The sequence below is a fragment of the Xyrauchen texanus genome, chromosome 13 (genome assembly GCF_025860055.1).
Source record: "Xyrauchen texanus isolate HMW12.3.18 chromosome 13, RBS_HiC_50CHRs, whole genome shotgun sequence".
Classification (NCBI taxonomy): domain Eukaryota; kingdom Metazoa; phylum Chordata; class Actinopteri; order Cypriniformes; family Catostomidae; genus Xyrauchen; species Xyrauchen texanus.
The window spans coordinates 31,496,310-31,523,476 of NC_068288.1; the positions used below are offsets into that span (position 1 = coordinate 31,496,310).

General features: G+C 37.4%; 1 protein-coding gene across 2 annotated transcripts in view; it reads left to right on the plus strand.

The window, feature by feature from the left end:
- The first annotated feature begins 976 nt into the window (after positions 1 to 976).
- The window catches only part of herc2 (HECT and RLD domain containing E3 ubiquitin protein ligase 2), an 86,420-nt gene continuing 60,229 nt past the window's right edge, over positions 977 to 27,167 (plus strand). For both annotated transcript variants that reach the window (XM_052140702.1, XM_052140703.1), the window contains exons 1-11: positions 977 to 1,048; positions 1,928 to 2,037; positions 4,238 to 4,331; positions 8,605 to 8,733; positions 15,703 to 15,925; positions 16,023 to 16,123; positions 21,564 to 21,705; positions 22,849 to 22,959; positions 23,795 to 23,966; positions 24,232 to 24,405; positions 26,502 to 26,690. In XM_052140702.1, the coding sequence (XP_051996662.1) occupies positions 1,966 to 2,037; positions 4,238 to 4,331; positions 8,605 to 8,733; positions 15,703 to 15,925; positions 16,023 to 16,123; positions 21,564 to 21,705; positions 22,849 to 22,959; positions 23,795 to 23,966; positions 24,232 to 24,405; positions 26,502 to 26,690 (1,407 nt within the window). In that variant the 5' untranslated portion in view covers positions 977 to 1,048; positions 1,928 to 1,965. The remainder of the gene's footprint in view (positions 1,049 to 1,927; positions 2,038 to 4,237; positions 4,332 to 8,604; positions 8,734 to 15,702; positions 15,926 to 16,022; positions 16,124 to 21,563; positions 21,706 to 22,848; positions 22,960 to 23,794; positions 23,967 to 24,231; positions 24,406 to 26,501; positions 26,691 to 27,167) is intronic.

The following is a 27,167-nucleotide window of genomic DNA, read 5'->3' on the forward strand; positions in this document are numbered from 1 at the left end:
CTTCCACCAGTTTGCAGCATCCACCTGGATGATGCAACTGTATAGTGCACCCACCACACTGGCAATAGAGCCAATTCATGAATGGGGATTATTAGGAGACCATTATTGATTAGGGACAATGGGGAAATTTGTTTCCCTCAGGATGTCTCCCATCCAGGTACTGACCAGGCTCAACACTGCTTAGATTCAGTGAGAAACCAGTCTAGAGCTACAGGGTGATATGGCCTACAGAGGATCCACAGAACTTAGATATTCTTCTAAAAATCTTTGTATGAGTTCTGCAGCTGAAAGAAAGTCATACATATCTGGTATGGCATGAGGGTGAGAAATTGATGTGAGATTGTTCTATTTTTGGTTGATCTATTCCTTTAAGAGTAGGTGGCGTTACAATACTTCATCAAGGCACTTTCTACAACGCGTTTACTATTCCTATTTAATTTACTGATTGTTTTCCTAAAATACTTTACAGCCCTGTAGCTCATCGCTGACACGAATATATGTGTCAATAAATAAAAATATGTAGCCCATTAAAAAATAAACATTTTAGTGGAACATTATAGCGATTGTCGTGCTTATATGTGAAGAGCTGTTAACAGCAGGTGGCGTTGTAATATCAAAAGTACAGCATGAGAGCATTGCTTAATATTTCATCAGGCCACCTTTCACTTTCTGCAACTCTGTAAAATTGCAAAATAATTTGAAAATGTTTTCAGTAAAAAAATTAAAATAAAAAAAAAGTATCAAAGAAAATATTAATTTATATCTCGTAGTTTAAGTGGTAAAACCGACGAAATTGACCATTTATTTATTTAATTAGAAATTTGATATAGTCTCAATTTTAGTGAACGTCGTGACCCATGTGTATCCATCCGAGTCGGTGATTGGCCCGTGTGATGTCCCGCCCTCCAGATCGTGTACGTCAACTGATTCTACTATATTTGTTTGGCTGCCGATTCTGTCAATCATCACACGACATGGCCGACGTTAAAGTACAGCAAAGCTGGTGGTTGTAGCGAAGAAGCGACGATTCAATAAAACAACCGATCAGGTAAAAAAAAAAAAGAAAAAGACGCGTTGATTCCTTTATGGCATATTGAACAAGAAAATATAGCGGGTGGTGGTATTAATATGCTATTGAACATACGGATCGTTGCACAGCGGATCGTTGTTAGTATTAGAGAATGTCCTCTCTTTTAGCGGCTAGCTGCTGACAGCCTGAGTTCCATCAACAACATACCGATCACAGGCAGCAACCTGCAGCCTTACAGCTCACATCTGTTGATTAACAACCATAGTTGACACCCATCTACCTCCTAATACCACAAACAGATAGATGCAGATAGGACAATAAGATTAGACCACGCCAACACCCAGTTGGTTTTTATAAAATATTTCATTAACGCACGATGCTGCTCTCATAGTCGACCAGTTCTGGATGCTTTATTCACAATTATGTAAAATATTTAATGTTTTTATGCTTGTATGATAAACATTGAACGTCTGTCTGCTTTTATTTAGTGCTGGATAAAGTGGAAGACACATTTGAACATTTCAAGGTTGATTATGCAGAAGTTAAAATGAGTTATTATGATTACCAGGCCTATTTGTACTTGGTTTGGCCTATTAGTAAAGACTAAAGAGGTTTATTAGCATATGTGTAATGCCAACTGCAAATAATACAGAATGTAGGATTAATATGGTTCTGAATATGGTTCCCAAATATCTGAATCAGTTATGGTGCATCATTAGCCACTCTGCACTATGAACTACTGTGCCTTTGGGGAAATCCATATGGAAATAATCGATATTAACTGGTGGGTGGACTGTTTAATGAGATATAGATAGCATGACGTGATTTCGTTCATTAGAAAGCAGCTGGTCAGAGTTGCACAATGTAAACTTGTTTAATCTGTGAATGTGATTCTAGGCAAGGCTGCATCTGCAGCCTGCAGAGACGAGGGAAGGATGCAGTCTCCATCTTTTTCCCTTGATGCTCAGCTGCGCTTCCACGACAAATGGCTGAAGATAGATCTGCAGGTAAATATAATTTTTTTTTGTCACAGGGCCCAAATATTGTCCTTTTGTTTGTCCCAGCCGTAATGCTAAATATAGAGCGTTTATGTTTGGGGGGGATATATTAAAAACCCTGTATGACAGTGCCAGCTTGCACTGCACTCTTGGTCAACATCTGCACATGTACAGCTGTGTTCAGTGACAGGTGTACTGCAGTTACAAAGCCCCAACAGAAGCAGGACTTGTTTGTTCATGCTGAAAGTCTTCTGTATATTGTCTCTTGGTGAGTATTGAAGCGGAGTTACCGAAGATGGATTGTTTCTTCTGATTGGTGGCATCTTGAAAGTATTGCTTGAGGGATGAAACTGTTTGCTTGTTTTTGAGTGTTTTTTAAAGACTGTTCTCTTAGCAATGGGTGAACAACTTTTCGCTCTATGTGCCTTGCTGTCATAGCTCTCAAAGCAAACAGAAGTTTCTTTATGCTGATTTATCTGAAGTCCTGCTGATGTTTACAAGGTTTTCATTGATTGAATATTGTGAGGTTGCCAGAAGCTCTCTGAATTTGAGTCCCTTTTTGTTTGTGAGAAATATGAAAATGACAAATTTGGAAGAGAACTGAAATACATTTTTGCTTGAGTTTTAGTTTGTGTGAGTTCATTGACCCCCTTTTGTGCATCTGATGTTATTACACAGATAAAACATTTTGAATGTTTAATTCGTTTTTTTTTAATTAATTGCCATATCAGTATAATCATTCATTCATTCAACTGGTTTCAAACTCAGGGTTGTTAAAAGTTAGCTTGACCAAGTTAAAATTTTAGTTGTTACTGATTTGTGCTGTTTGTGAAATGAAATATACACTCAAATGGTACAAAAAAACATGGAAGTACTTCTTGGTACATTTTTGTTAGTGGTGGTTGACATGACATACTTTTTACTTGGATTAAGGACAGTACACTGTTTAAAGTAGGTTTGTGATTGTAGATTACACTATTATATTTCTGTCCTGATATTTTGAGCTGAAAATTTCTAAATTCTAAGATAATGTGACTCCCCATGAAATTACCATCCTAAAATTCATTTTTTTTTCTTAAAATTTCACACCAAAAGAACACTCATCCTGGAACTCCTAGAAAAACTAAGATTAAAATCTGTACACTATTCCAAACTTTTGGCCATCAGTATATCTCCAGTTTTGTTTCAAATTGTGCTGTGAGGATTTTGAAGAAATGCGCTTCATTTGATGAAAATAATTTAAATTATGTTGAAAAATGTAATTAAAATTATTTAAAAAAAACTGTATTAAAGTTTTAACAAATTAATTTGATTCGACACAATTTTGATGATGAAATGTAATTCAAATGTCGATAACAGAATTTTGAAAAAAATAAAAACCCTTCTATAACTACAATTTTAATGACCTTGTGTGTTTTTTCTTGAATATTACATGGTGTGGCACCTATATTTCCTGGAAATGCCTTGAAAAGATTGGGAACCCTGACCAGGTTTGGCCTAGAGAAATGTGACATATCAATTTTAGATACAGATAAATATGTGCTATAGACTGTATAATTATTGTTTGCAAACTTTTTCTCATGGTGATGCTTTAAAGAATTGTTCAGTAGTTTCTGTTTCATAACACTATCTGAAATTAATACTGATTCCTGGTATTAGTGTAATAATGGCTTCTGAAATCAAACACCACAAAATGCTGAATGTGTTTGTCTGCATACTTGGGTCTTGTGACATTTGTCTTGATTATTGCTCATGGAGTGCTAGGAATTGGAATTTGCATCAACTCAATGGTTGTGAAAGCATCTCTGCTGTTCACAGGTTGAGGTCAGGTGTATTATTTATTTTATGTTGGGATATGAAACATGAGTCTGGGCTCTGAATCTTAGTAATAATTGCTGAAGTCCTCTACGAAGCTTTTGACAGTTTTGCCTGGTGTAAGACAGGTGACCTATAAAGAAACATTACAGATAATAATGAAAACCAAAAGTCTTAAAGGGAAGAGTGATTTTGTTTTCCTGAATCTTGTTACCACTGTCAGTGAGACTGATACAAAACTGTTATGGTTGTGAATTTTAAACAGGGTCTCTGAAACTTTTGCAGACTGTTTGTGTAGTTAGACAATTGAAATTCAGTAAAGTTTTATGGGAATGATACATTGGTGAAATATAATTTCTGAGCCTGAGACTTTAGTATCTTGTCTTTGTTACAGCGCGCCTTCTCTCCTGAAGGACTGAGCGAGATGTGGAACGAGATGGTGAAGGATGAAGAGATTGTATTTGACAGAGAAGAGTCCCCCAATCCAGGTAAAACCACATTCCCAATATGTCAAGTACAGTCATTTTTGTTTGAATAATCCTTTTCACAATATACACTGCTTCAAGGCAGCATTACAGAAAATTATGCTGTAATATCTTTATGTCTCAAAATCCTCATTGAGCAGTTTCATTGTAAAATGTCATTTGAAAATCATGCCTGAAAGTTTGTAGGCCCCCAGAGAGCAAGCCAGAGGTGACAAATGTCCCAGTGGATTATTCTGTAGTTTACTTTTTTCATGATGTTCTTTAGTTTGCTAAGTGCACTTTCCCACTATAGAGCTTTTGGCGCAGACTTGAGTCTGTTTGATGGTTTCTTGGTGTGAAAATAGTTTTTTCAAACTCTGATTCTGCTCGAAAAGGTGGTCGTGGATTTGTTTCATCTCGGGAATGGTTCACAATTAGTAAGAAAACAATCTGGCATAACCCATACTGTTCCCGGTCACTATTATCATTGTAAACTCCTTTTTTATTTTATAGCTGCTTTTCTACGCACAAAAACGTACACTTCTGCACTATTCTACACCTTTATATTGTGTAAGTAGTACAAGTAGTAGTTAAGTAGTAATAGTGTAGAACAGGGGTGCCCACACTTTTTTATGAGATGATCTACTTTTAAATGACCAACTCAATAAGATCTACCAACTAAAAAAACGTGGAATTCATCTTCTAATTAATAAAAAATATATAATAATTTTCAATGTTGATATCATTCAGTTTTAAAACTAAACCCAAAACACCTACAGCACAATAGATTACAATAGCTAGGGCATTTACCTTATTCTGATGATGAGTAAATATTGACCAGGCAAGGTTTTGTTTATTCAGTTGCCATGACAACTAGGTTTGCGCATACGCACCTTCCAAGGACTTCTGAGAACAGAGCGCGAAATTGCGATGCTACTGCCCGGATTAGGCAAAACTGTCTGATTCCATTCAGTTTTGCCTAATCCGGGCAGTAGTATCGCAATTTCGCGCCATGTTCTCAGAAGTCAGACAGAAACTAAAAGATGGAAAGACATTATCCATCCATCCATCCATCCATCGTCAACCGCTTATCCTGTGTACAGGGTCGCGGGGGGCTGGAGCCTATCCCAGCTAACATTGGGCGAAAGGCGGGGGACACCCTGGACAGGTCCCCAGTCCATCGCAGGAAAGACATTATATTTATTTTTATTCAAATTTAACGAAAGTTGATTTAAATTTTGTGCAATGGACCAGCTTTGCCTTTGCGATCGACTGGTAGGTTGCGATCGACATATTGGGCACCCCTGGTGTAGAAGGAGTAGTGATATGTTAACCATGCACTTGCTGCTTGCCCTACGTAGATAATTGGTTGGGGTTACCTGGCCAACATTTACCATCTCCAATGGCCCCATTAGCCATCGCACAAGTGTCCATCAACACCAACAGGTGGAAAATGACTAATACCCTACAAATTAAGAACTAAAGAAAATCATAAATTTTAAGATAATAATATAATCATAATAAATAAGCCTAATAAATTCCCTTTTGTTCCCAAAATAATGCTGCCAAATTTGTGTTCTTATCGAATGTTTTTGCATTGCATTTTGCTAATACAGTTAATGCTGCTTAAAGAAAATAAAATAGAACTCAATTTAGGTTGAAGGTGAATGTGTCTTGTACTATTTTATGATTTAATCACTTTCGTCTTTTGTTATTTTTTAATACAAAGATATCCATCCATCCATCCATCCATCGTCAACCACTTATCCTGTGTACAGGGTCGCGGGGATACAAAGATATATGTTACTTAACTTGCATTCACAGTGCATGTTAACCGTGAACTGCTCTGTGGAAATAAAGCGAACTAAACTCACAGCACCTCCTGAGATGATTGGAGATAGTTTGTAGCATTATTGTAGACGACATTATTCTTGCAAACAGTTTTCAGATAAATAAAACAGAGAAAAAGTGATAACTCTTTACATGAGTCAGTTCCATGAGACAGGCATGCGCTGCACGCCTCTGAACAAACAGTGAATCAGACACAGGCATTGATAGCTTTACTTTTGTTAACTTCAAGCACTTGTCTTTGTGTGTAACATCATATGTGAGTCTGGGACGTCTTGCAGGTTGTTCGCCTGTTACGGGTAGATGAGCAAAATTACCCGTGAATGAAATACCTGCATTTTGACGAGGAGCTTGTGAACTGGATTCAGTCTTGTCGCATTTGGCAATGGCGGGTGCTGATTGTACACCCTGGGTTACTGTTTAAAATATTTGCTGACTTCTCAGATCCATGGTTTTGCCATATCCCAATATAGTCAATCATCTTCTTTCAATGAGTGTTGCAAATTGGCATCGGGATATTTGTAAGATGAAGTCAATATCCGATTACTTCGTCCTATCGCCCAGCACGAGTGTTCCATTTGCAGGGTTGGGCGGGTTACTTTTGAAATGTATTCCACTACAGATTACAGAATACATGCTGTGAAATGTAATTAGTAACATATTCCATTAGATTGCTCAAGGTCAGTAACGTATTCTAAATACTTAGGTTTACTTCTGCAGCACTGGTAGATGTTTTTCACTTGTTTTGACTATAAAAACTCTGCTAGTACAGTAAGACAAAATACACGTTATAAATACATTCTCTGAAAAATTATTCTATAAAAAAAATATGATTGTGTCTCGTAACATTTACATGTAAAATGGCTAGAAATAGCATTTTAGCTTGGCATAAAGCTGACAATTAACACAAGGTATATTTCTATTTCTTCTGCTCCAAACTTACTTCTCTGTCTGCTCGTATGAATGTACCATCATAAGAAAGTGTTTTACCACTGTTCAAATGCACTTTGGATCGCATCATTTATATGTATAAATGCTTTCTATCTGAAAGGACAAAATATTAAATGAAACAAATGACAATAAAATGCAAAGTAACCTCTTCAGTAATTAAAATACTTTTTGAATGTAACTGTATTCTAATTACCAATTATTTAAATTGTAGCTGTAGTGGAATACAGTTACTTATATTTTTTATATTTTGTATTTCGTTACTCCTCAACCCTGTCCATTTGTCCATGTTTTGGGGATAAATCTAATGGGACTAAAAAAGTTTTCATGCGCAGTTATAATCAAGATACAGTGAGTTTTTGCATAGTCGAGTCATGTGTCTGTCCAACTTTACATGACACAATGTGGATTTGAATAATTGAAGGACGACAAATATGCCTGGTAAAATATAAATCGTGCATTGTCATTAGGATCAGGGATGTGCACTAAGAATGTGCAGTGCACGGATACCGTTTTTAACATTCAGTTAACCACAAAGTTTCACGAACAATTAATCAGTTTTTCGTTGGGACATGTGAATAAAGAACTTTTATTGCAATGTAATTTCCTAAAACACTACTCAAAATAGCAGAAAATACAGTGCACTATGGTTTTACGTCAAATAGCATTGAACTTCTAATTATTGGACATAAATATGCACACTCTTACCCTTTATCAAGCGCTGAAACTTCACTCGGTGGAAAAACAGCCTTTGCAACCTGAAATTCTTCAGAATGCAGCACAATGAATGAAACCACACAGGTATTTCAAGATTATTTTATAAAAATTTAAGTTCTTTTAAACTTACTTAAGTGTCTAAAAATATGGCAATCCTACTAGAGACGCTGAAAGAAAAAATCTGTGAGATTCAGAGCAACAATCAAAGACATCCCTCCAGAGCATGTTAACTGTATATAGAAAAATGGCGCAGATTCACACTAAGCATGTTTGAACAGCCCCTAACTTGCCCTACGTATACTTGGAAAAATTGACCCAAATCCATATGAAAAACCAGAGGGTTTGTCGCAACTCGTGGAGTTCTTGTAAGGTTGAAGACCTCTATTGCACATCCCTAATGTGCACAACTCTAAGGCCAATTGTGGTCTGTTTAGTGTGTATACATGCTAGATGACACCAAGCTACAGTTGCATGATCTAGAATTGTTAGTTTGTCTCTGACTTTGCAGTATTGGACTGCTGCGATAGCATCTTCTCCTCCGGAGTTACCTAGTTACAGTGGTAAACACCTGCCGCTAATACTCACGGTGGTGCTCACACAAATGCACTGCATAATGCAAACATACTGCATTTTGGATCCAAATAATTCAGTGTGAACAGAAACGGAGGGAGAAGGGTGGAATCAAACTCTGGTATGTCCTAAGCAATCAAACCATGTGTGAAAAGTCTCAATGTCAAATGTGTGTTTTTTTTTATTTAATTTATTTCTTTACTTTGACTTTCAGAGGACTGTGTTGATTGCACCCAAAAGAAAGATGACACTAATGACAAAGAAAAGAAGGAAGAGGAAGAGGCGTCGGCTTCATCCGTCCATCACTCAATCATCGAGACGTGGGACTGGGGGAGGCAGCCAGGTGGGTGGTGATGCTTAATGACATAGAGATGCTTCTCTGTAGACATAGAGTGCTGAACTCAACATGCTGATTACTGCAGTCAATGACAGTGATTTTGCAAAGTCATCCCACTCATACCTCATCAGCTCAATCAGCATGTGTATTTAAAGGTTTTTCTCACAAGCTCCTGGAAGAAATATTGTGTCCTGCAAGGCCACCTTCTCTCTCACACACACACTCTCCTCTTATTCCGGTCTCCTTGGCACATGAAACCCAAGTGCAAACCCTTGAGCAGTTTCCAATGGCAGTGTTTCTCCTCAGTGCATTACTGTAATGTAGGATAGCAGATGGATTTGCAACATCTAAATGTGGCCCAGTTATTCAGCCCTGTCAGCACATGAATGACCTACTCCCTCTCAGGCAGGCATTTACCCAGTGTGTGTTACTCTCCATGTGTCTGGGTTTGTGTGTGTCATTTCTAGTGAGGTGTTTGGAGCTCGGGTGACTGTACAGACTGTCTGCGAGAGGTTATTTTTACCTCATTGGTTGTTTTTGTATGTGGTTGTTGGCCCTGTGTGTTTACAGATGAGTCTAGGTGGAGTAGCTTTCTGGTGGGTTGTGATAAGAACATGCTAAATAAATGGCACATTGGAAACATCATATTCTAGTAAAGGGGGTGGAGTCACTCCAAGACCCCTCTGATTTATGACATATCCCACCCAAATGCCCTGTTACTTAGTAGAATTATCATGAGTTTGATACGCTGCTCTCTTTAATAGAATATCTTTCTCACATTCATAAGTAATATGCACAAAGTAAGCCATTTGTGATTTGACTGGAATCAAAATACACTGGTATCGCTGTGAGTTGTATTCTGTAGACCCAGTAGAGTGCAGCACTGCTGCTGAAATGCACTGCTTGAAACTGTCTTAAGGGTATTTTAGTAAGGTGTTCCATCCGAATCAGCGGAAAATTGCACTTTGGGGAACTGTTAACAGAACAAAGTCATGAAGATTGTATGGTTTAGGTTTTTTTTTTTTTTTTTTAAAGAATGGAACTAGTTCTTTGAAAAGGAATTTCAAAATTAAGGATTGCTTTCAAGCAGGTTTCCAGAATATTCACACCATCTGCCACTGAACGGACAAACCGATAGTCCAGCCCCAAACTCACACCACTGGTAAATGTTACTGAATTGGGCTGGTTGGGAAATTCAAGTAAACATAGGCCTGTCTCATGAAGCTTGTTTAACAAATTCAGTTTTCAGGTTGACAAATCTACACTAGAAATGTGATAAAATATTGATACATCGATTATTGATCGCCAGGTTATTTTCTCTTTTGAGGCAACGATATATTATCATTTTAATATTTTTTAATTAGATGCGTAATTTGTGTGCTTTCCAATTCTCTGTCAGTTTGCCTTCCATTTCTTATAGTATGGTGTAATAATATCTTTGGGAGACCACAATGGGGTGATATAACATTTACTGTACTTAATTCAGAAGGACGTGTCAATGTGGTGCAGGTGGCAGTCCAAAGTTGTGAATCTACTCCCCATACACACAAGTTACAAAGGTTTTTTTAAGTTTTCAAGAATGAACAAAGTGTCGTTGATGAGTTTGCTGATGTATGAAACTGGTGTAACTCTGCAAAATTAATGATTGGAAATGGCCATGTTTATAATGTGACTTCTCTGTATGTATCCTTGAATAGGTTTCATTCAAGCTGTCAAACCACAAAAGACATACGTTGAAATACATTGTGTAGGCTATATGAAAGATACATATAAACAATATATCACCAGTGATGCTAGAGTTACCGAAAATACATTGTGTAGGCTATACTGTAAGAAAGTGACATATAATATGCAGTTGAAGTCAGAAGTTTACCTACACTTGGGTAGAAATCATTAACTAATTTGTTAACCACTCCACAGATTTAATATTAGCAAACTGTAGATTTGGCAAGTCGTTTAGGACATCTACTTTGTGCGTGAATGAGGAATTTTTCCAACAATTGTTCACAGACAGATTGTTTCACTTTTAATTGAGTATATCACAGGGGGGGCTTTCTCAGCAAATATTCGTACATGCGATTTATCGCGATTAATTAATTGGGACACCATGTAATTAATTCGATTAAAGATTTTAATCGATTGACAGCCCTAGTGTGTGTGTGTGTGTGTGTGCATATATACACGTGTGTGTGTGTGTGTGTGTGTGTGTGTGTGTGTGTGTGTGTGTGTGTGTGTGTGTGTGTGCGTGCATATATACACATGTATATGTGTGTGTGTGTGTGTGTGTGTGTGTGTGTGTGCATATATACACATGTATGTATGTGTGTGTGTGTGTGTGCGTGTGTGTGTGCATATATACACATGTATATGTGTGTGTGTGTGTGTGTGTATATGCATATATACGTATGTGTGTGTGTGTGTGTGTGTGTGTGTGTGCATATATACACATGTATATGTGTGTGTGTGTGTGTGTGCATATATACACATGTATGTGTGTGTGTGTGCATATATACACATGTATGTGTATATGTGTGTGTGTGCATATATACACATGTATGTATGTGTGTGTGTGTGTGTGTGTGTGTGTGTGTGTGTGTGTGTGCATGTATGTGACATGTGTGTGTGTGTGTGTGTGTGTGTGTGTGTGTGTGTACATATATACACATGTATGTATGTATGTGTGTTTGTGTGTATATATATCCAAAAAGGAAACACTGCGCCGTTATATTCTATATTTAATGCATACTTTATTAAACTTAAAATAATATGGAAGCGGCCTGTGTTTATATGTAAGCACAAACTCCGAAACTGGCATTTGTCTGTGTGGTCAGAGCTGCTTATATGTGTTGCGTAAAAAACAGCACGAGAGAGTTTCAAACTTCTCCCGGCTGATACACTGTTTTGCGCGGATATGCTCATCACTGGTGCACATTTGCTGTAGCTATAGAATTTGTTTATAGTTAGGGTGACAATACGTCCTCTTTTTCGGACGTTAAAAATTTCTAAATTTGCGAAAATGTCTGTGACTCGGCTGTAGTTGCATTATGATGTGCATCTGGTCTAATACTTCATTGTGTGCATGCATGTTTGCATTGCTTTAACCCCTCTTTGCAAGTCCCGCCTTCTCGCACACCAATTGGTCAATTATAAGAAGCTTGCAGCAACTATTGGCCAAATTCCTGCTTCTCAATCTCTCCGTGAACACGCAAAGCGCTGTTCTGTTCGGCATCAAACAGTTGCTTGACAGTAGCAGCAAATGACAACTGAGTGGAAAAAATACCCAAAGAAATGTGCAAATTTACAGAAGATTTGCACAAAAAATTCCCATGCTTTCGTCCAGGTCGAGATCTGTAGGAAGCAGAATGTATGACATGTAAAGATGGCACTTATGTGTCAGTTGCTAATAAAGGTACAAGTGATTTAGAAGCACACATTAGCTCTGCGAAGCATAAAGGGTCAGCAAAAGGTGAAAGTTCATCAGGTAAATTAACTGACTACTTTTTCTGACCAGGTAAAATTGTTATCACATTGCTTCATTTTCCATAGCCATTCAGAATAATAGTAATAGTAAAAGGTACACTAATGGCATCAAATATTTTATTTTAGTAAATGGACATTCAAAAGAATGTTGGAAATTGTTATTTATATATATACATGTTACATGTTATGTTATGATAATAGAGTGTCTTTTTCACTGTATGAAAGTTTGCTTTCATTGTAACACTGTTTTGAACCCTTTACAACCCCCCCCCATTGAAGAATTTAAACATTCACACAGTGAGAAGAAACACCGCTGCTGACGTAGATGCTTGATGAATGCATATTAATATTTTTGGTTGTTTTTCAACAAAACCTATTGAATGCCTTCAGAAGATGCCCAAGCCCAAATGTGGACAACTTTTATGATACATTTAGGTCTTTTATTAAGCTTTAAAATAAGGAAGTGCTAACTGCCATTGTGATGAACAGACACACTAGAATATTCATTAAATATTTTTCCCATTTTCCCTTTTGGTGCTCCGTTTAAAAAATAAAATCATACAGGTTTAAAACCGCATTAAGTAGAGTAAATTATGAGATAATTTTGAGTGAACTAATCCTTTAAGTTAAATGTGAAGTTTGAACTGAAGGAGCCTCTTTTAGGACATTACAAGTACTGATAATGGCACCAACCAAACACCAGACGCAATATTGAGCTGCAGGAAATGAAAGAATGCCAGACCTCTTTAGCTCTGCTGTGGGAGCCTGTTTAAAGAAATAAAATGTCAGGCAGTATTGTGGAAAGAAAGAACCTCTCTCCCCTTCCCTTATCTTTGTCTCGCATGCTCGAGCCCTTTCTCTTTCTCACTCACACTCGCACCGTTACCTCTTGTAAAGACTGCCCTGCTTCAGGCTCTGTGAGGGTTATGCATCTTGGATTACATAAGGCTTAAGTGGATTTTAGATCGGCTATTTTAATTCACCCTGTGTTTATGCATCCATGGGCATGGGTGAAAGGTGTGTCTTTACAAGACATGTTTTGCAGCAGGATGGTATTCTCAAAACACATTTGCAAGGTTTTACAGCCTAGATATAACATCTCTATTTTCACAAGTCCTCTCTGTTTAGAGTGCTTGGTATTGTTGGACAAACATATACTTATGCCCCTCCTTTTAAGTATGGGCTCCCCATAATTTTACACAACCGCCTGCATTCAGGCCATTGTAATTTACCATAAAGTCATAAACACTTTCATTGTAAATAAACTCCCTTCCCAACTGGAATCGGTTAATTCATACTATATGACCATTATTCATATATTCATTCTGAGTGCTCCCCTCCTGGCCCAACATGAGGGTCACTCACTTGCAGCATACTCATGTCGGTTGCCGGCCCGCAGGACTGCTGCTTCATGATTCCTATCTGGAATGTTATGACATGTAGTGCGGCATTATGGGATTCTGTTCCCCATATTTATTAACAAACGCAATGTCAAGTGTACAGAGTCATAAGGGAAAATCTCTGTTACGTACGTAACCTCGTTTCCCTGAGATGAAGGGAACGAGACATTGCGAATGCATTACAAGTGCTCCTTGTCCCTCCAGTCAGAACATTCTTCGGAAAGTTTTTTGCATGCCTGCTTTTATAGCGAACAGCTTCATGCCTAAAAGGGCGGGACTCAAACACCATACCCAGTATTAGAATATTGGCTTTATTGTAGAGAGGTTTCAACTAGATAGTGTGGAAGGACACTCCCCATATGCATTAGCAAACACAATGTTTCATTCCCTTTATCTCAGGGAACTGCGGGTATGTAACCGAGACATTATATTTAATGTGTTGTAGCTTTATTAAAGTTCAAATAATAATGTATTTCTCTGTGCGGTCAGTGCCTCTTCTAAGAGTGCGAATGTACTGATCTAAGAGATTGAAACTGCACCCGGCTGGAGCACACACTGTCGTGGGGATGCTCATCCCTCGAGCGTGCGTGCTGAATGCAGCTAGTTTATAACGTGATTGCTCGCGATATATTGAATCATAGTATGTCATTGTGCATTTCTTTAATTGCCAATACACCGCTTTATTAATGAGAGAGAGTTTGTTTTTAGTGAGTTAAAGATGGATCAAGGTGAACAGAAAGGTGAGAGAGGGTAGTCTTTGCCCCATTATACACTGCAACAAAATACGTTTTAGTTTTGGCTTGTTTTCCAATATAAATATATTTTTAATAGATATTAAAATATATTAAATCTTTTTTAAGATATTAAAAAGATACATTTTTAATGGAGATTAAAAACTCCTTTTAAACAAGTTACGTTTTCTTTAGCAGCTATACTGCAGAAGAAAAAAATTGTTATCTGAGAATGTTGAATAATATTAAAAATACAAATATTTAAAAATCCTTTAAAAAAGAAGCATTCACCTGAGAAGCAGCATATAAGATATTTATACTTGCTTTTAGAGAAAGATCTTGACTATACGTATATTTTGTCTTCACTGCACTCGCAGAAGTATAACCATGTGAAAAAATACACTTGTATGCAAAATACACTTATTTAGATACATCATCTTAAAGCAAGTCTAAATATCTTCTATGTTGCTTCTCAAGTAAGTGTATATTGTTTTAAGGATTTTTAGACAATTTTAAGTGGAAAACAAGACTAAACACTTGATAATAGGATTTTTTGCAGTGAATTTCTTTACTTAATTAAACTTAATTCAGTGAATGTCATTTATTTTGTCCTCTTTATTGTTTGTTGGCACGTAATACAACCTTTGCAGAATAATTAAAAGCTAATGATTAATCAGTGCAATAATTGCAGAATAGTCAAATAATCATTCTAATAATCGTTAGATTAATAGATTATCAAAATAATCATTAGTTGCCACCCTAATATGATATATATGTTAATATATGCCAGCCTCATTGTTGTCTTTAACCCCTATGACTTTCTTCAGTGAAACACAAATGGAGATGTTACACCGCATCTACACGGGGTGCGTCCGTTGACCCGATGCAACGACTGGAGGCTGTTTACACTGGACGCGTCGAAGTGGACGTTCTAAACCATTTAGTTTTGTTTTGGTTGTAGTAGTGGCAGCTTGTGCAGTGCAAAATTGAACGTAATGCCCGTTTACTGTCTGCACGATGCGCCGCAACAGATGCTTCCAGTATAGACAGGATCATCGATTAAAATGAGTTCTATTGCTTTTGATGCAACGTGCTGCCCACATCCTGTGTAGACCGGGTGTTTGGCAGAATGTTCGCTTCAAGTCACCATTAACTTTCATTGAATCATTTCATTTCAGTGAATGGTCACTGAGGATAACATTCTGCCTGGAGGAACATTTGGGATAGAAAATGAAGAATTGTAATTTGAGTAAACTATCCTTTTTTTAATGATGAACAAATTACCAAGTATTGTAAGTATGTTTCTACTTTCTGGAGTGAAACATAAACGCATGGAAATGTTTTTTTGTTCATTATTTGAACAGAGCCTGGGGAGCTGAAGGACTGTCTGATGGCTCTGGTAGATGACCAACAGAAGCTGTCTTCACAGACAGCTAAGAGCACCCTCTCTGCCCTACGTCTCAGCCAGCGACTGGTGATCCTTGAGCGCTACCTCATCTCCCTCACCCACAGCATGATGGAAGAGAAGTACAAAGTGCGCTGGAAGAGCCCCCCCAGCCCTCCACTGTCTGCCGTTGACAACAAAAGGTATAAGAAAATGTTGTCAGGAAGACAATTTGTCAATGAAGATTGATTACAAATTAGCAAAAATGATGAGACAAACATGATGTTTTTGTGTCCTCAGTGCTCGGCCAGTCAGTAAAGGAGTGGAGGGTTTGGCTAGGGTGGGATCGAGAGCAGCTCTTTCCTTTGCCTTTGCCTTCCTCCGCAGAGCCTGGAGATCAGGTGAGCTGACTCTGTGGGATTTTTGCACATTACACAGATATTCAACATTCACAATATATCCTCAACGATTTTGATGGCCATTTGCTTTTTAATTGGCTGTTCATTTTCCTAAAGAGCATGCCATTAGTATAGTTTCTCGACACTTCCTTGTCTCGGAACTTGCGAGTATGAGAGCTTTAAGACAGATGTTTTATTTGCGTCTCTCACTCAAACCTTCGTAGCAAATGTGTTTTGTGCTCCACAACTCCATTTCATGCTCAGTGTAACAGTAAAAGATGTTCTAAGAGTTTGGTTCTCTTTGCTTATGTGCACTGAGCTCATCATTGTTTTTAAAGCTCAACAGATTAATTTAAGTTTCATTTTTGCTTCATTCCAATTATGTTTGGCTACTACAAGTTAATAAACAAATACAAATAATACGCCCCATGGCACTGGGTATTTGTGGGCTGAGGAGGAAAACGCATTATACAGCTGTTCTGAATTCCGCAACAATGAAACACATGCCATTGTCTGCCTAAATAAAAACTTGATGGTTATATTAAAATATATTACTATTGTATATTAATAATAATTATAATAACACTGTGTACCAGATTATTATAATTGTTTTGGTTCCTGGGTAGTGTGTTATTTCCTAATTGCTTAAGCCTCAAAAGTATAGATAATGGCTATTATTCCCCACAAACTTTGCTTTTGTGACCAGGACAGTGATACAGAACATTCCAGATAGATTCAGTGCTGAGTAACTTCTAGAACTTTCTGGAACTTTCCAGTAATATAAATAATAGTATAAATACAGGGGTCTTAAGACCACCAGTTTAGTTTAGTTCCAGCTGCCTAAGTGGATACATATTAAGACCTTGCTGGACGCCTTGAAGTATGATGAGTACGGCTGGGAGGTCATAGGAGACTTCAAAATGGTGGCATTACTGATAGGGCTCCAAAGCGGTTTTACCAATTTCCCTGCTATCTTTGCCTTTGGGACAGTAGGGACACCAAGGCACACTACCACAGGCAAGACTGGCCACAGTGGACTGAGTTCTCTGTGGGGAGGAACAACGTCAAGTGGGAGCCACTGGTGGACGGTGGAGGAAGGTGCTGATGCCACCATTGCACATCAAATTGGGCCTTATAAAACAATGTGCTCTAGATAAGGAGTCGGCAGCCTTCAAGTACCTTCAAGACTTCTTCCCTAAGCTGTCTGAGGCAAAGGTCAAAGCCGGAGTCTTCGTCGAACCACAGATAAATAAGATCCTGGAGTGCAATGAATTCCCGAAGAAGCTCACTAGTAAGGAGAAAGCAGCTTGGAACAGCTTTGTTGCAGTGGTTCGAGGCTTCCTGGGCAATCTCATGGCCAAAAACTATGTGGAGCTGGTTGAGACTCTATGGCACAATGGGCTGTAGGATGTCCCTCAGAGTCCATATCCTTGATGCTCATCTTGATAAATTCAAGAAGAATTCCTTGAATTCTTGGAGGAGCAAGGCGAGCACTTCCACCAAGTTATACTGGACTTTGAATGCCACTACCAAGGATAGTATAACAAGAACATGATGGGAGACTACATTTGGGGGCTGATTCATTAAAATGATTTACAGTATAATCGTAAATTACATGTTCATTTGGATTCATACGTTTTTTTCTGACTTAATGTGAATGAAAAGACACAAATGCACCGTTTTCTCAATGGAAATAGATACATTTCAAACTTTCACTGTCCTGGTCACAAAAGCAATGTTTGTGGGGGATATAAGCGATTTTCTATACTTTTGAGGCATAAGCAATTAGGATCTTACTACACAAGAACAAAAATTGTGTTACATAGTGTAGGGCTGGGTATCGAGTTCGATACATTTTAAGCACCGACCGAATTGCCTCTAAAATATCGAGTATCAAAAAATGTCTTGTTGTCCGGTACCAAATTTCGATACCTAAGGGGTTAATCTCATCAACGTCAGTGATAAGCATGTAGCATGCTAGATGTGCCCAAATCTAAAAGTGCTGGTGATTGGCTGTGTTTAGGCATCAAGGAAAACACTAGTTTACCCCGGTTACGCCCAGAGAAGCGGCTCACACGTGAGGCTGTAGTGTGTATGCGACCCAACCTCCATAGATGTAAAAGATGTAGAAAATATCAAAAGTGTGGCTACATTTCACCAGGCTCAATGCCAACAGTGCGCAATGCAATATTTACGACAAGATAATTGCTGCCAAGACCGGCAACATCACAAATCTGATGAAGCACGGAATAAACTTAAGAGCAGAAAGTTGCTCCGTCTTCGACTGCAAGAAGACCGAGTCAGTGCAGTCATCCTCTCAGCATCCTCCTGCCACAGAGCTTCCTTCAACATGCCCACCACACGAGTCCTCCAAAACTACTGATGAATGCAATGGTGCTATGACAGGGAGTCCGACAGGTAAGGTTAACATTTAGCAAACAAACCAACGAACAAAATCGGCTAACTTGTAGTGGTACAATTAAAGTTTCCGTGCACGGTTACATAGTCCTTTAAAATGGGACCTACGTAACATTAGATATTGTTGGATGTATGGCTATAGATCGATGATAAAAATGCTTTAAGTTTGACAGTAACTGATCAAGTTTAACGTACATTAAGCTAGTTATCTTGTTAAACCGTACTTATACTTAGGGTTGGCTGAATTAACAGTTTAGCTTTCTTGTTTGTTTTTTCCCTCTTCACATTAATGTTATAGCCTCTGCCCCTGCCGACCCTGGCATGTGGAGACCAGAAGGCTCAGGAGATGAGTCTTTAAGTCTGTAAAAATAAAAAGTCAACAAACTGAAAAAATATGTTTTTTGAGGTTTATAATCTTGTTAAAACGGATTTCATAAAGTTGGTATCGAAAAAAGTATCGTTTAGGAACCGGTTTCGAAGTCAAGATATCGATATCGATTTTTTTTTTTAACGATACCAGCCTTAACATAGTGTAATTATAGTCAATATAATATTATGATATTACAATAATATAATCTTCAAGTTGACTGGGTTCCAAAAATTAATAATGATGAGTGGTGGGCTGTTAGACCTTTTCACAATGTGGAAAAAAACAGGTACACCGTGGACAGGTATAACGTCAATATTAAGAAGACAGTGTTTTTTCTTTTTTTTTTCTTCTTCTCTCTCTATTTTTCACTGCTTTTATTTGTTTTGCAGTTTAAATCGCAATCACAATATTTTTCAAAATCATTGCAATATGAATTTTTGTCCAAATCGTGCAGGCCTAATTTGTTTCATATAAATTGTAAATATAAAATTTTTTCTTTATTTCGTTGTGTTTATTTAGTAAAAAATTGTGATTTAAAAACATGCACTGATTATTTAAAATTGATTTTTAAAAATCTATATTACGTGCATATTTTGAATCTCTTTGGCAACAATGGCTGTTTTGTCAAAATGATGGGTCTTCTCTAGCATTTCAGAAATGGCGACAGATTGATTAAATCTCATAAATTTTTTTTTAGATTTTTCTTTAGCCTTTATAACCAGCATCCGATATACATAAAAGGCTGTTATGATAGCTGCCCTTCTTTTTATAAAGTTTTATGGGATGCTGAGCTGTATTTCTGAGAGATCCCAAACTTGTAAATCTAATTCTTGGAAATAGTGGTTTCAGGATCTAATTTAAGCAGAGGATTTGCTGCTGCTGCTTTGCAACTATTTCCTGTGTCACCTGAACCTCTGATTGTTCTGTGGCTCATATGATGTAAGATACAAAGATTACTGCTATCACCTATTCTGAAATCCTTCTAATGTAAAGGTCACAGAAGTTTTGACCATGTGAATATTGCTCCATAATCCCCTCATAGTTATGCAAATTCCTATGCTACTCCCACCCATAGTGAAATAGAATGCAAATACAGAATATTATGTAGGTCTTCAAAACCAGGGGCCAGATTCACGAAAATGTTCTTAAGAAAAGAATTAAAGTTCTTTTGTTCTTACGAACTTAAGAAGTGCAATTCTTGAAAAATTCTTAAAAGGTTCTAAAATATTTTCTTAAGAACATCTTTGACATGGTCTGATCAGCCTGCTCATGGAGTTGCCTTGTCTAATAGTCTACAACATATTCAGTACATCAGCACTGGTAAATCGTAACGATAAATGTGTCTGTTAAATTTAAAAAAAGTAGCAATAAACTCACAATAATGTTTGGGAATGTAAAGGGCGTGTTAGTTTAACGACACTACCTGTCATATGAGAATTTACTTGGTGCTAACCATTTGATAACTTTTAAACGTTTTTTCTTAAGAATGTTTTTTTTTTCGGGAATGCAAAACATTCGTAACTTTTTTCTTAAGTTAGAAATTAAGAAGAAAATGGAAGTAGAAATTTTGTTTTGTGAATCTGGCCCCAGGTTCTTGGAAATGATTGCTAGAAACAGCCATAAGCATGAAGCATATGAAAGCAGCCAATGATTTTACTGATCTGTTGATCCTGTATATAGCATATTAGTGACTTGACTAGAAATTCTTGTCAAACCTTTCCATTATACCTTAATTTTAACAATTGGATCGTGTTGGGTCAAATAAGTACTCGACTTGCTCAATTTATGAGCTTAATTTGCATGTGAAACATTGGGTAGTTCCTTAATCTCCAGCTCATTTTGGAAACAGTGGTATAAAAGGTTAACTTTGCATTTTGAACTGGAGCTGACAGCAAACGTGTGGAGAATGTCTTGCTCTTTAATGGTTGTTGCTGAAACCCTGAGCCTGGTCAGAAGTTTACACACTGGTGAGAGATCTAGCTGTGATGTGTTTTGATATTGAGAGCGATTCGGCACAATGTCCTGAGGGAATGGGTGGATACAGCTTCTCTGACCCTGGAAAGAAAAGGCTTTCCCACTGTTTTTACAAGTGCCCAAAATTCTCAGTTGAACTTGGAATAGCAGTTTATAAAAGACATGATTTTAAACTAAGTTTTAAACTGCCCATTGATATTGTAATGTTTTGTTATATTTTAATAATTTTACAAAAGTTTATAAAAAAGACTAATAAGGATAATTAAAGAGGGCCTTAACCTAAGCTCTGCATGTCTGATTTAAAGGGATAGTTCATCCAAAAAAGTTTTACTCCATGACATCCTAGATGTGTATAATTACTTTAATTATACACATCTGGAAAAATTATTTAAATATTGATCTGTTTCCCCACCCACACCTATCATATAACTTCTTTAGACAGGGATTTAACCACTGGAGTTGTATGAATTACTTTTACGCTGCCTTTGTGCTTTTGGAGCTTCAGAGTTTTGGTACCTATTCACTTGCAATCTTTGTTTGTGTTCAGCAGAAGAAAGAAAGTCATACACATCTGGTATGGCATGAGGTTGGGTAAATGATGAGAGAAATTTTATTTTTGGGTGAACTATTCCTTTTAAAGGAAGCTGTTACAGTTGAGATTTTGTGTTTTTGCTGTTTCAGGCGATGATGCAGACCTGTGCAGTGAGTTATTGCAAGAGTCTCTAGATGCACTTCGAGCTCTCCCTGAAGCTACTCTGTTTGATGAGGGCACTGTGTCGCCCGTCTGGCTAGAGGTGGTCGAGAGGGCAACCAAATTCCTCAGGTTTACCTTTCTTCTCTATGCCTGATTGCAAAAAAGTGCTAATATTATTCAGAAGTAGTACTTGCATTTCCCATGTAAAAGCCTGTTCACACCAAGAACGATAATTATAAAGTTTTAAAAATCATTCTAACTCCCCACCACAACTATAACAATTACGTATAAGAGGAATTATATAATTTGGATCATTTTCAGAGTGATTTTCTTCAAGCTGATGAATGATAAAAACTTTGACAGCCAATCAAAATCCATCCAACCTTAAAGGACTCGTACCACAACAAGGACTCATAACATTCTAAATAACACACTCCAGCACCGGATCACCACTTATAACACGCAAACAAAATGGATACTCCTGATCAAGAACCGGCAATGTTCCTTCTGCATTCTTCTTCAGTATTAACAGAGATGAAATAATGAAAAGCTAACACAAGCTGGTCCCAAAAATGACCTCATGTATCCAGCGCTAATTTCAACAACATTGTCTTTCCTCCTTTTGAAGTTGTGTCCGTCTTTTTTTTACTTTTAGTTTTTTCCAAAATGTAGAGCAGTAGCAATTTATCTACATCCATTTTCTTGACTGTGAACATAACTGCAGAGCGTGCTTAGAATAAGCAGAACATTATCATCCCTTTGTGTGGACGCTATTATAGTTAACAGTACAGTTAACATTATAGTTATCATTCTTGATGTGAACATGCCTTAATACAGTGTTTGTTTTTTTTTATTATGTTTTTTTAGAATTTTTTTGAATCCCTATGTGCTCTTAAGTCCTCGTGGTGGTGTAGTGCTTCACACTATTCTCTTCGGAATCCACGCACAACTCGCCATGTGCCCCACCTAGAGCAAGAACCGCATTATAGCAACCATGAGGAGGTTACCCCATGTTACTCTTCCCTCCCTAGAAACCAGGTCAATTTGGTTGCTTAGGAGACCTGGCTGGAGTCACTCAGCACACCCTGGATTCAAACTCGTGACTCCAGGGGTGGTAGTCAGCGTCAATACTCGCTGAGCTACCCAGGCACCTAGAATATTTTGTTTTAATAAAGCTAATAGGTTGTTTGAAGATGTTGTCATAAATATTTATAATCCATATTTATAATTCAATACTGTTTAAGCTCATTTGATATTTGTGCTTTTGGTCAGTGATATTCATGGAAGTGGCAGTGGTAAAGCACCCAGTAACATTCCCCTGCAAGATCAACACTTGGCCCTGGCCATCCTACTGGAGCTGGCAGTACAGCGAGGAACTCTCAGGTACCCGGAGTCCTGCTTTCACTCAGTCAGACCTGGGTCCAAAATTAACTTTTTCCACACCTGTCAATGCCTGGTGAATTGAGATATTAGCTGTCATAAATAATTTGGTAACACCTTCAATAATGTTGTATTCATTAATTCATTAGTTAACATGAACTAGCAGTGAACAATGTTACTTTTAACATAAACCAATACATTTTTTAATTAAAAGTTGTGTACGTTAACATTAATTAATGTAGTATGAACTTTTAATTAATGAATAACAACTGTTACAAATATCGTTCATTGTTATGTTAGTTCATGATACCTAATGCATTTACTAATGTAACAAATACACCAAAATTCTTAGCGGTCATGGAATCAATTTTTAAGATCTTTTTATAAAAATTTGTAAGCAATTAAAATGTTTTGTTAAAAATATTTTTTGTCTCATTTACTGACTTATGTTTTCGTGTGATGCACCACATTAATATAATGGCCGGTCTTTTGATGAAATTATGAATTGGTTCCTCGTTTTCCTTGTGGTGGCTCGTCTGGGATTCTAAAAATTAAAGTGTGGGAAAACTTTTGGCTTCCAGGTGAAACTTAGCATGGTAAATTGTGTAATGCAAAGTGTGTCGAATGCACGACTGTCACAGCTTACATCATTTATTTCTGCTAGGGTCAGACTTTAAGAAAAATAAAATTCAATTATGCTCCACCAGGGCAAATGCTCATTTTGGTACCTGCTTGTAACCTTCTAAAAGAGTATTGTTAAATGGGACCCTTTGGATAGACCAGAACTATTCATCAACACTCTCTCTGAATGCTGCTCTTGCATGTTGTTGTCCTGTAGTCAGCTGCTGTCTGCAGTTCTGCTGCTTCTGCGTCTCTGGGACAGTGGAACCAGAGAGATGGATAATGAGCGCTCCACTCAGGGCACCAGCGCCCCCTTACTGCCCCTCTTGCAGCGCTTCCACAACATACACAGCAGTAAGGAGGAACCTGTTCCTGAGGAGGAGATCGAGGTGAGATCAAAACTCTGAACAAATGAATGCAGATTTCCCTTTAATAAAGGACAGTTTTGGTACTGGGATGGTATTATATGGTAATATCATGGTATTTTGTATATATATCATGGTACTGAATGATTACCATGGTATTTACATGGTTCTCCAAGTTTACTGTACAAGGATAGTACTTTTTTGTTAGTGTTATGTCTTTAAAGTGTTTGGTCCTAGTTGTTCGTGATGCTGTATATTTTTTAACCTGGATCTTGCTACTCATTCACAGATCCTTTCGGCTCCTCTGAGCCCAAACGAGAGTTTCCTATGCTATCTTACCCTGCCTCAAGACAATGACCTGGCCATTGATCTGCAGCAGACAGCTGTCGTTGTCATGGCACACTTGGATCGCCTGGCAGCCCCCTGCAGTCCCCCGCAGTGCAGCTCACCCACCTCTAATAAGGTACTGCAGCACGCTCCTTCAGCCATGCACTTAGTTATTTGCAAAGGTGGGAGCAAGTCACGCGTTCAAGTCACGCGTTCAAGTCACGCGTTCAAGTCACGCGTTCAAGTCACGCGTTCAAGTCACGCGTTCAAGTCACGCGTTCAAGTCACGCGTTCAAGTCACACGTTCAAGTCACAAGTAAGTCTCAAGTCTTAACCATCAAGTCTTGAGTCAAGTCTCAAGTGCAGTGCAGTGCAGACAAATCAAGCAAGTCAAGTTAGTAACTCACCTCAAACAAGTCAAGTCGAGTCCTGATGAGTTTCAAGTGAGGTCAAAGTACTAAAGTAAATAGATGTTAATTTTTTTAATAAATATTTATTTTTGGGCCCTGCGATGGACTGGCGACCTGTCCAGGGTGTCCCCCGCCTTTCGCCCAATGTTAGCTGGGATAGGCTCCAGCCCCCCGCGACCCTGTACACAGGATAAGCGGTTGACGATGGATGGATGGATGGATGGATATTTATTTTTGCTCTTATATACATATCTTTACATAATTTTTTTTTTATTATGAATTATATAACTGTAATTCGTTTTTTATATATATGGTATTTTTATCGTGGGCACTTAAAAATACTGTGAATACTAGATACCTTATTATCCGAATTGTTTAGATTTTTAGAATTAACCGGTTAGAAAGTATAACACTGTGTATGCTGTGTAAAAAATGTGTTTAGATTTTCACAATTATCTAACAAAAATGGCAGAAGGGCTGAATGAAAATGCAAATTCGCTCTCTGACAGTAAGTGGCGCTTATGGAACAGCAGAAATTTAGCTGTTACCCTGGTAACGTCTGTACACAAAGCAGCTCTGTGCTAAAAACCATACTTTATTAGGCATTATATGGAGGTAATATGAAAAGAAAATGCCATCGAAACTTTTCTGAAGACAGTCAGTTCCCTTCAGAGATACATTTATATAAAATAGTCATAAAGGTATTGCAGTCAAGGGCTTTAGTTAAAGTCTTCAGAAGTCATAATCACTATGAGATCACTTGGATTTCGTCATGAGTCATTCTGTATATTTTATACTACATGTCATGTTTTAAATAAAGTGTTGTGTCTGCAAATCTGCCTGTTATGTTTTTATATTACCAACAAATGGTTATGATATATTGTTGACTGTTGAGAATGATTAGAAAAGGCACACACACATTTAGAGGCAATGTTGTGTCATTTCAAACTTGTCGCGCTACAAAACATGAGATTAATTGTGAATCATTTTAATTTACTGACGACCCTCAAACATTTGAACAGTAATTTTACATATTAATCTTTCTGGATAATGAAATGATAATGAAATGATTTACTTGCCTTGGGGTTTTTTAAATGTCTGATGAAGTTCGAGGTTGTGGTGGTTGTATTGGATATTTTTTATTATTTTGGGAACTCGACAATCTATCATTTTGGCGCATTGTGAGCAGATCAGAGGTGCTGGGGGGCTGTTTTTTTGCATAATTAATTGATGTTGCAATATTTTTTAAACATTTCATTACTGTTTATATTTATTTGTTTTTTAATTTTTTTATATTCAAGTCATTGTCGAGTCATGCAGTTCAAGTCAAGTCATGTCTCGAGTCACTGGTTCTCAAGTCAAAGTCAAGTCATTTTCTTCATTAAGTCAAGCAAGTCACACGTTCTTAAATTTATGACTTGGTTATTTGTAGTGATGCACTTGTAATAACATTGGCTCAGTACTATTCATTTAATGTCGAAACCTTTCTTTATTTTACTTTTTTAAATCCTGAAACCATTTGTTCCAGGTTTAAATTAGAATGTGAATTGAGAGCTCCATTGTATTTCCTTTTTTATTCATTCATGCATCTTAATAATACTACCTGGTAGCACAGTGACCCATTTTTTGTATTTGTTTTAAATTAAGCTGCTCTACAACTGCAGAGTGCAATGTCTCTCCTGGCAGCCCGAGAAATCCCAATTTAAATGCAGTTATGATTGTGTTTCTGTGCTATCAGTACTCTGTAATCCCTCCAGGAGAATAATCAGATCATTCTTGGCAGATCCATGTTTTTCATTCTTGCATCTTTTTCCAATTCCAGGGTACATTGCAGGAGGTAATAGGTTGGGGTCTGCTTGGATGGAAGCCTTATGCTAATGTAAATGGACCAATCCAGTGCAAGGCACTGTCAAACCTGGGTGTCACTCAGATCGTCTGCTCTGAGAAGGGTTTCCTCATTCTGACCATCACTGGTGCTGTCTACATGCAAAATTACAAAAGCACCACCCTAGTAAGCCACTCTTTTTTTTTTTTTTTTTTTTTTTTGCTAACTGTTATATTAAAGAAATATTCTCTGTGCCATACAAGTTACACTCAATCGACAGCATTTGTGGCATAATATTGATTACCACAAAAAAAAAATTCGTTCAACCTTTTCTTTAAAACATTTTTAATAAAAAATATGGGCTTCAGTGATGCACTTAAACAGAAGTGAATGGGGCCAAACTGTAAACGTTAAAATACTCACTGTTTCAAATGTGTAGCCACAAGATGGAAGCAATATGCATGCTAACATGATTTTAGTGTGATAAAATCACTTCCTAACCTTTTCTGTGTAAAGCTGTAGCCAATTTTACAACTTTGCTGTCATGACGATGTAATATCCAAAACCCTTAAACCCTAAAAAGACTGTAAAAATTAATTTAAATCACTTTAAGCCTCAAATAATACACAAGTTTTAACAGAAGAATTAATGTAAGTGCTTTTA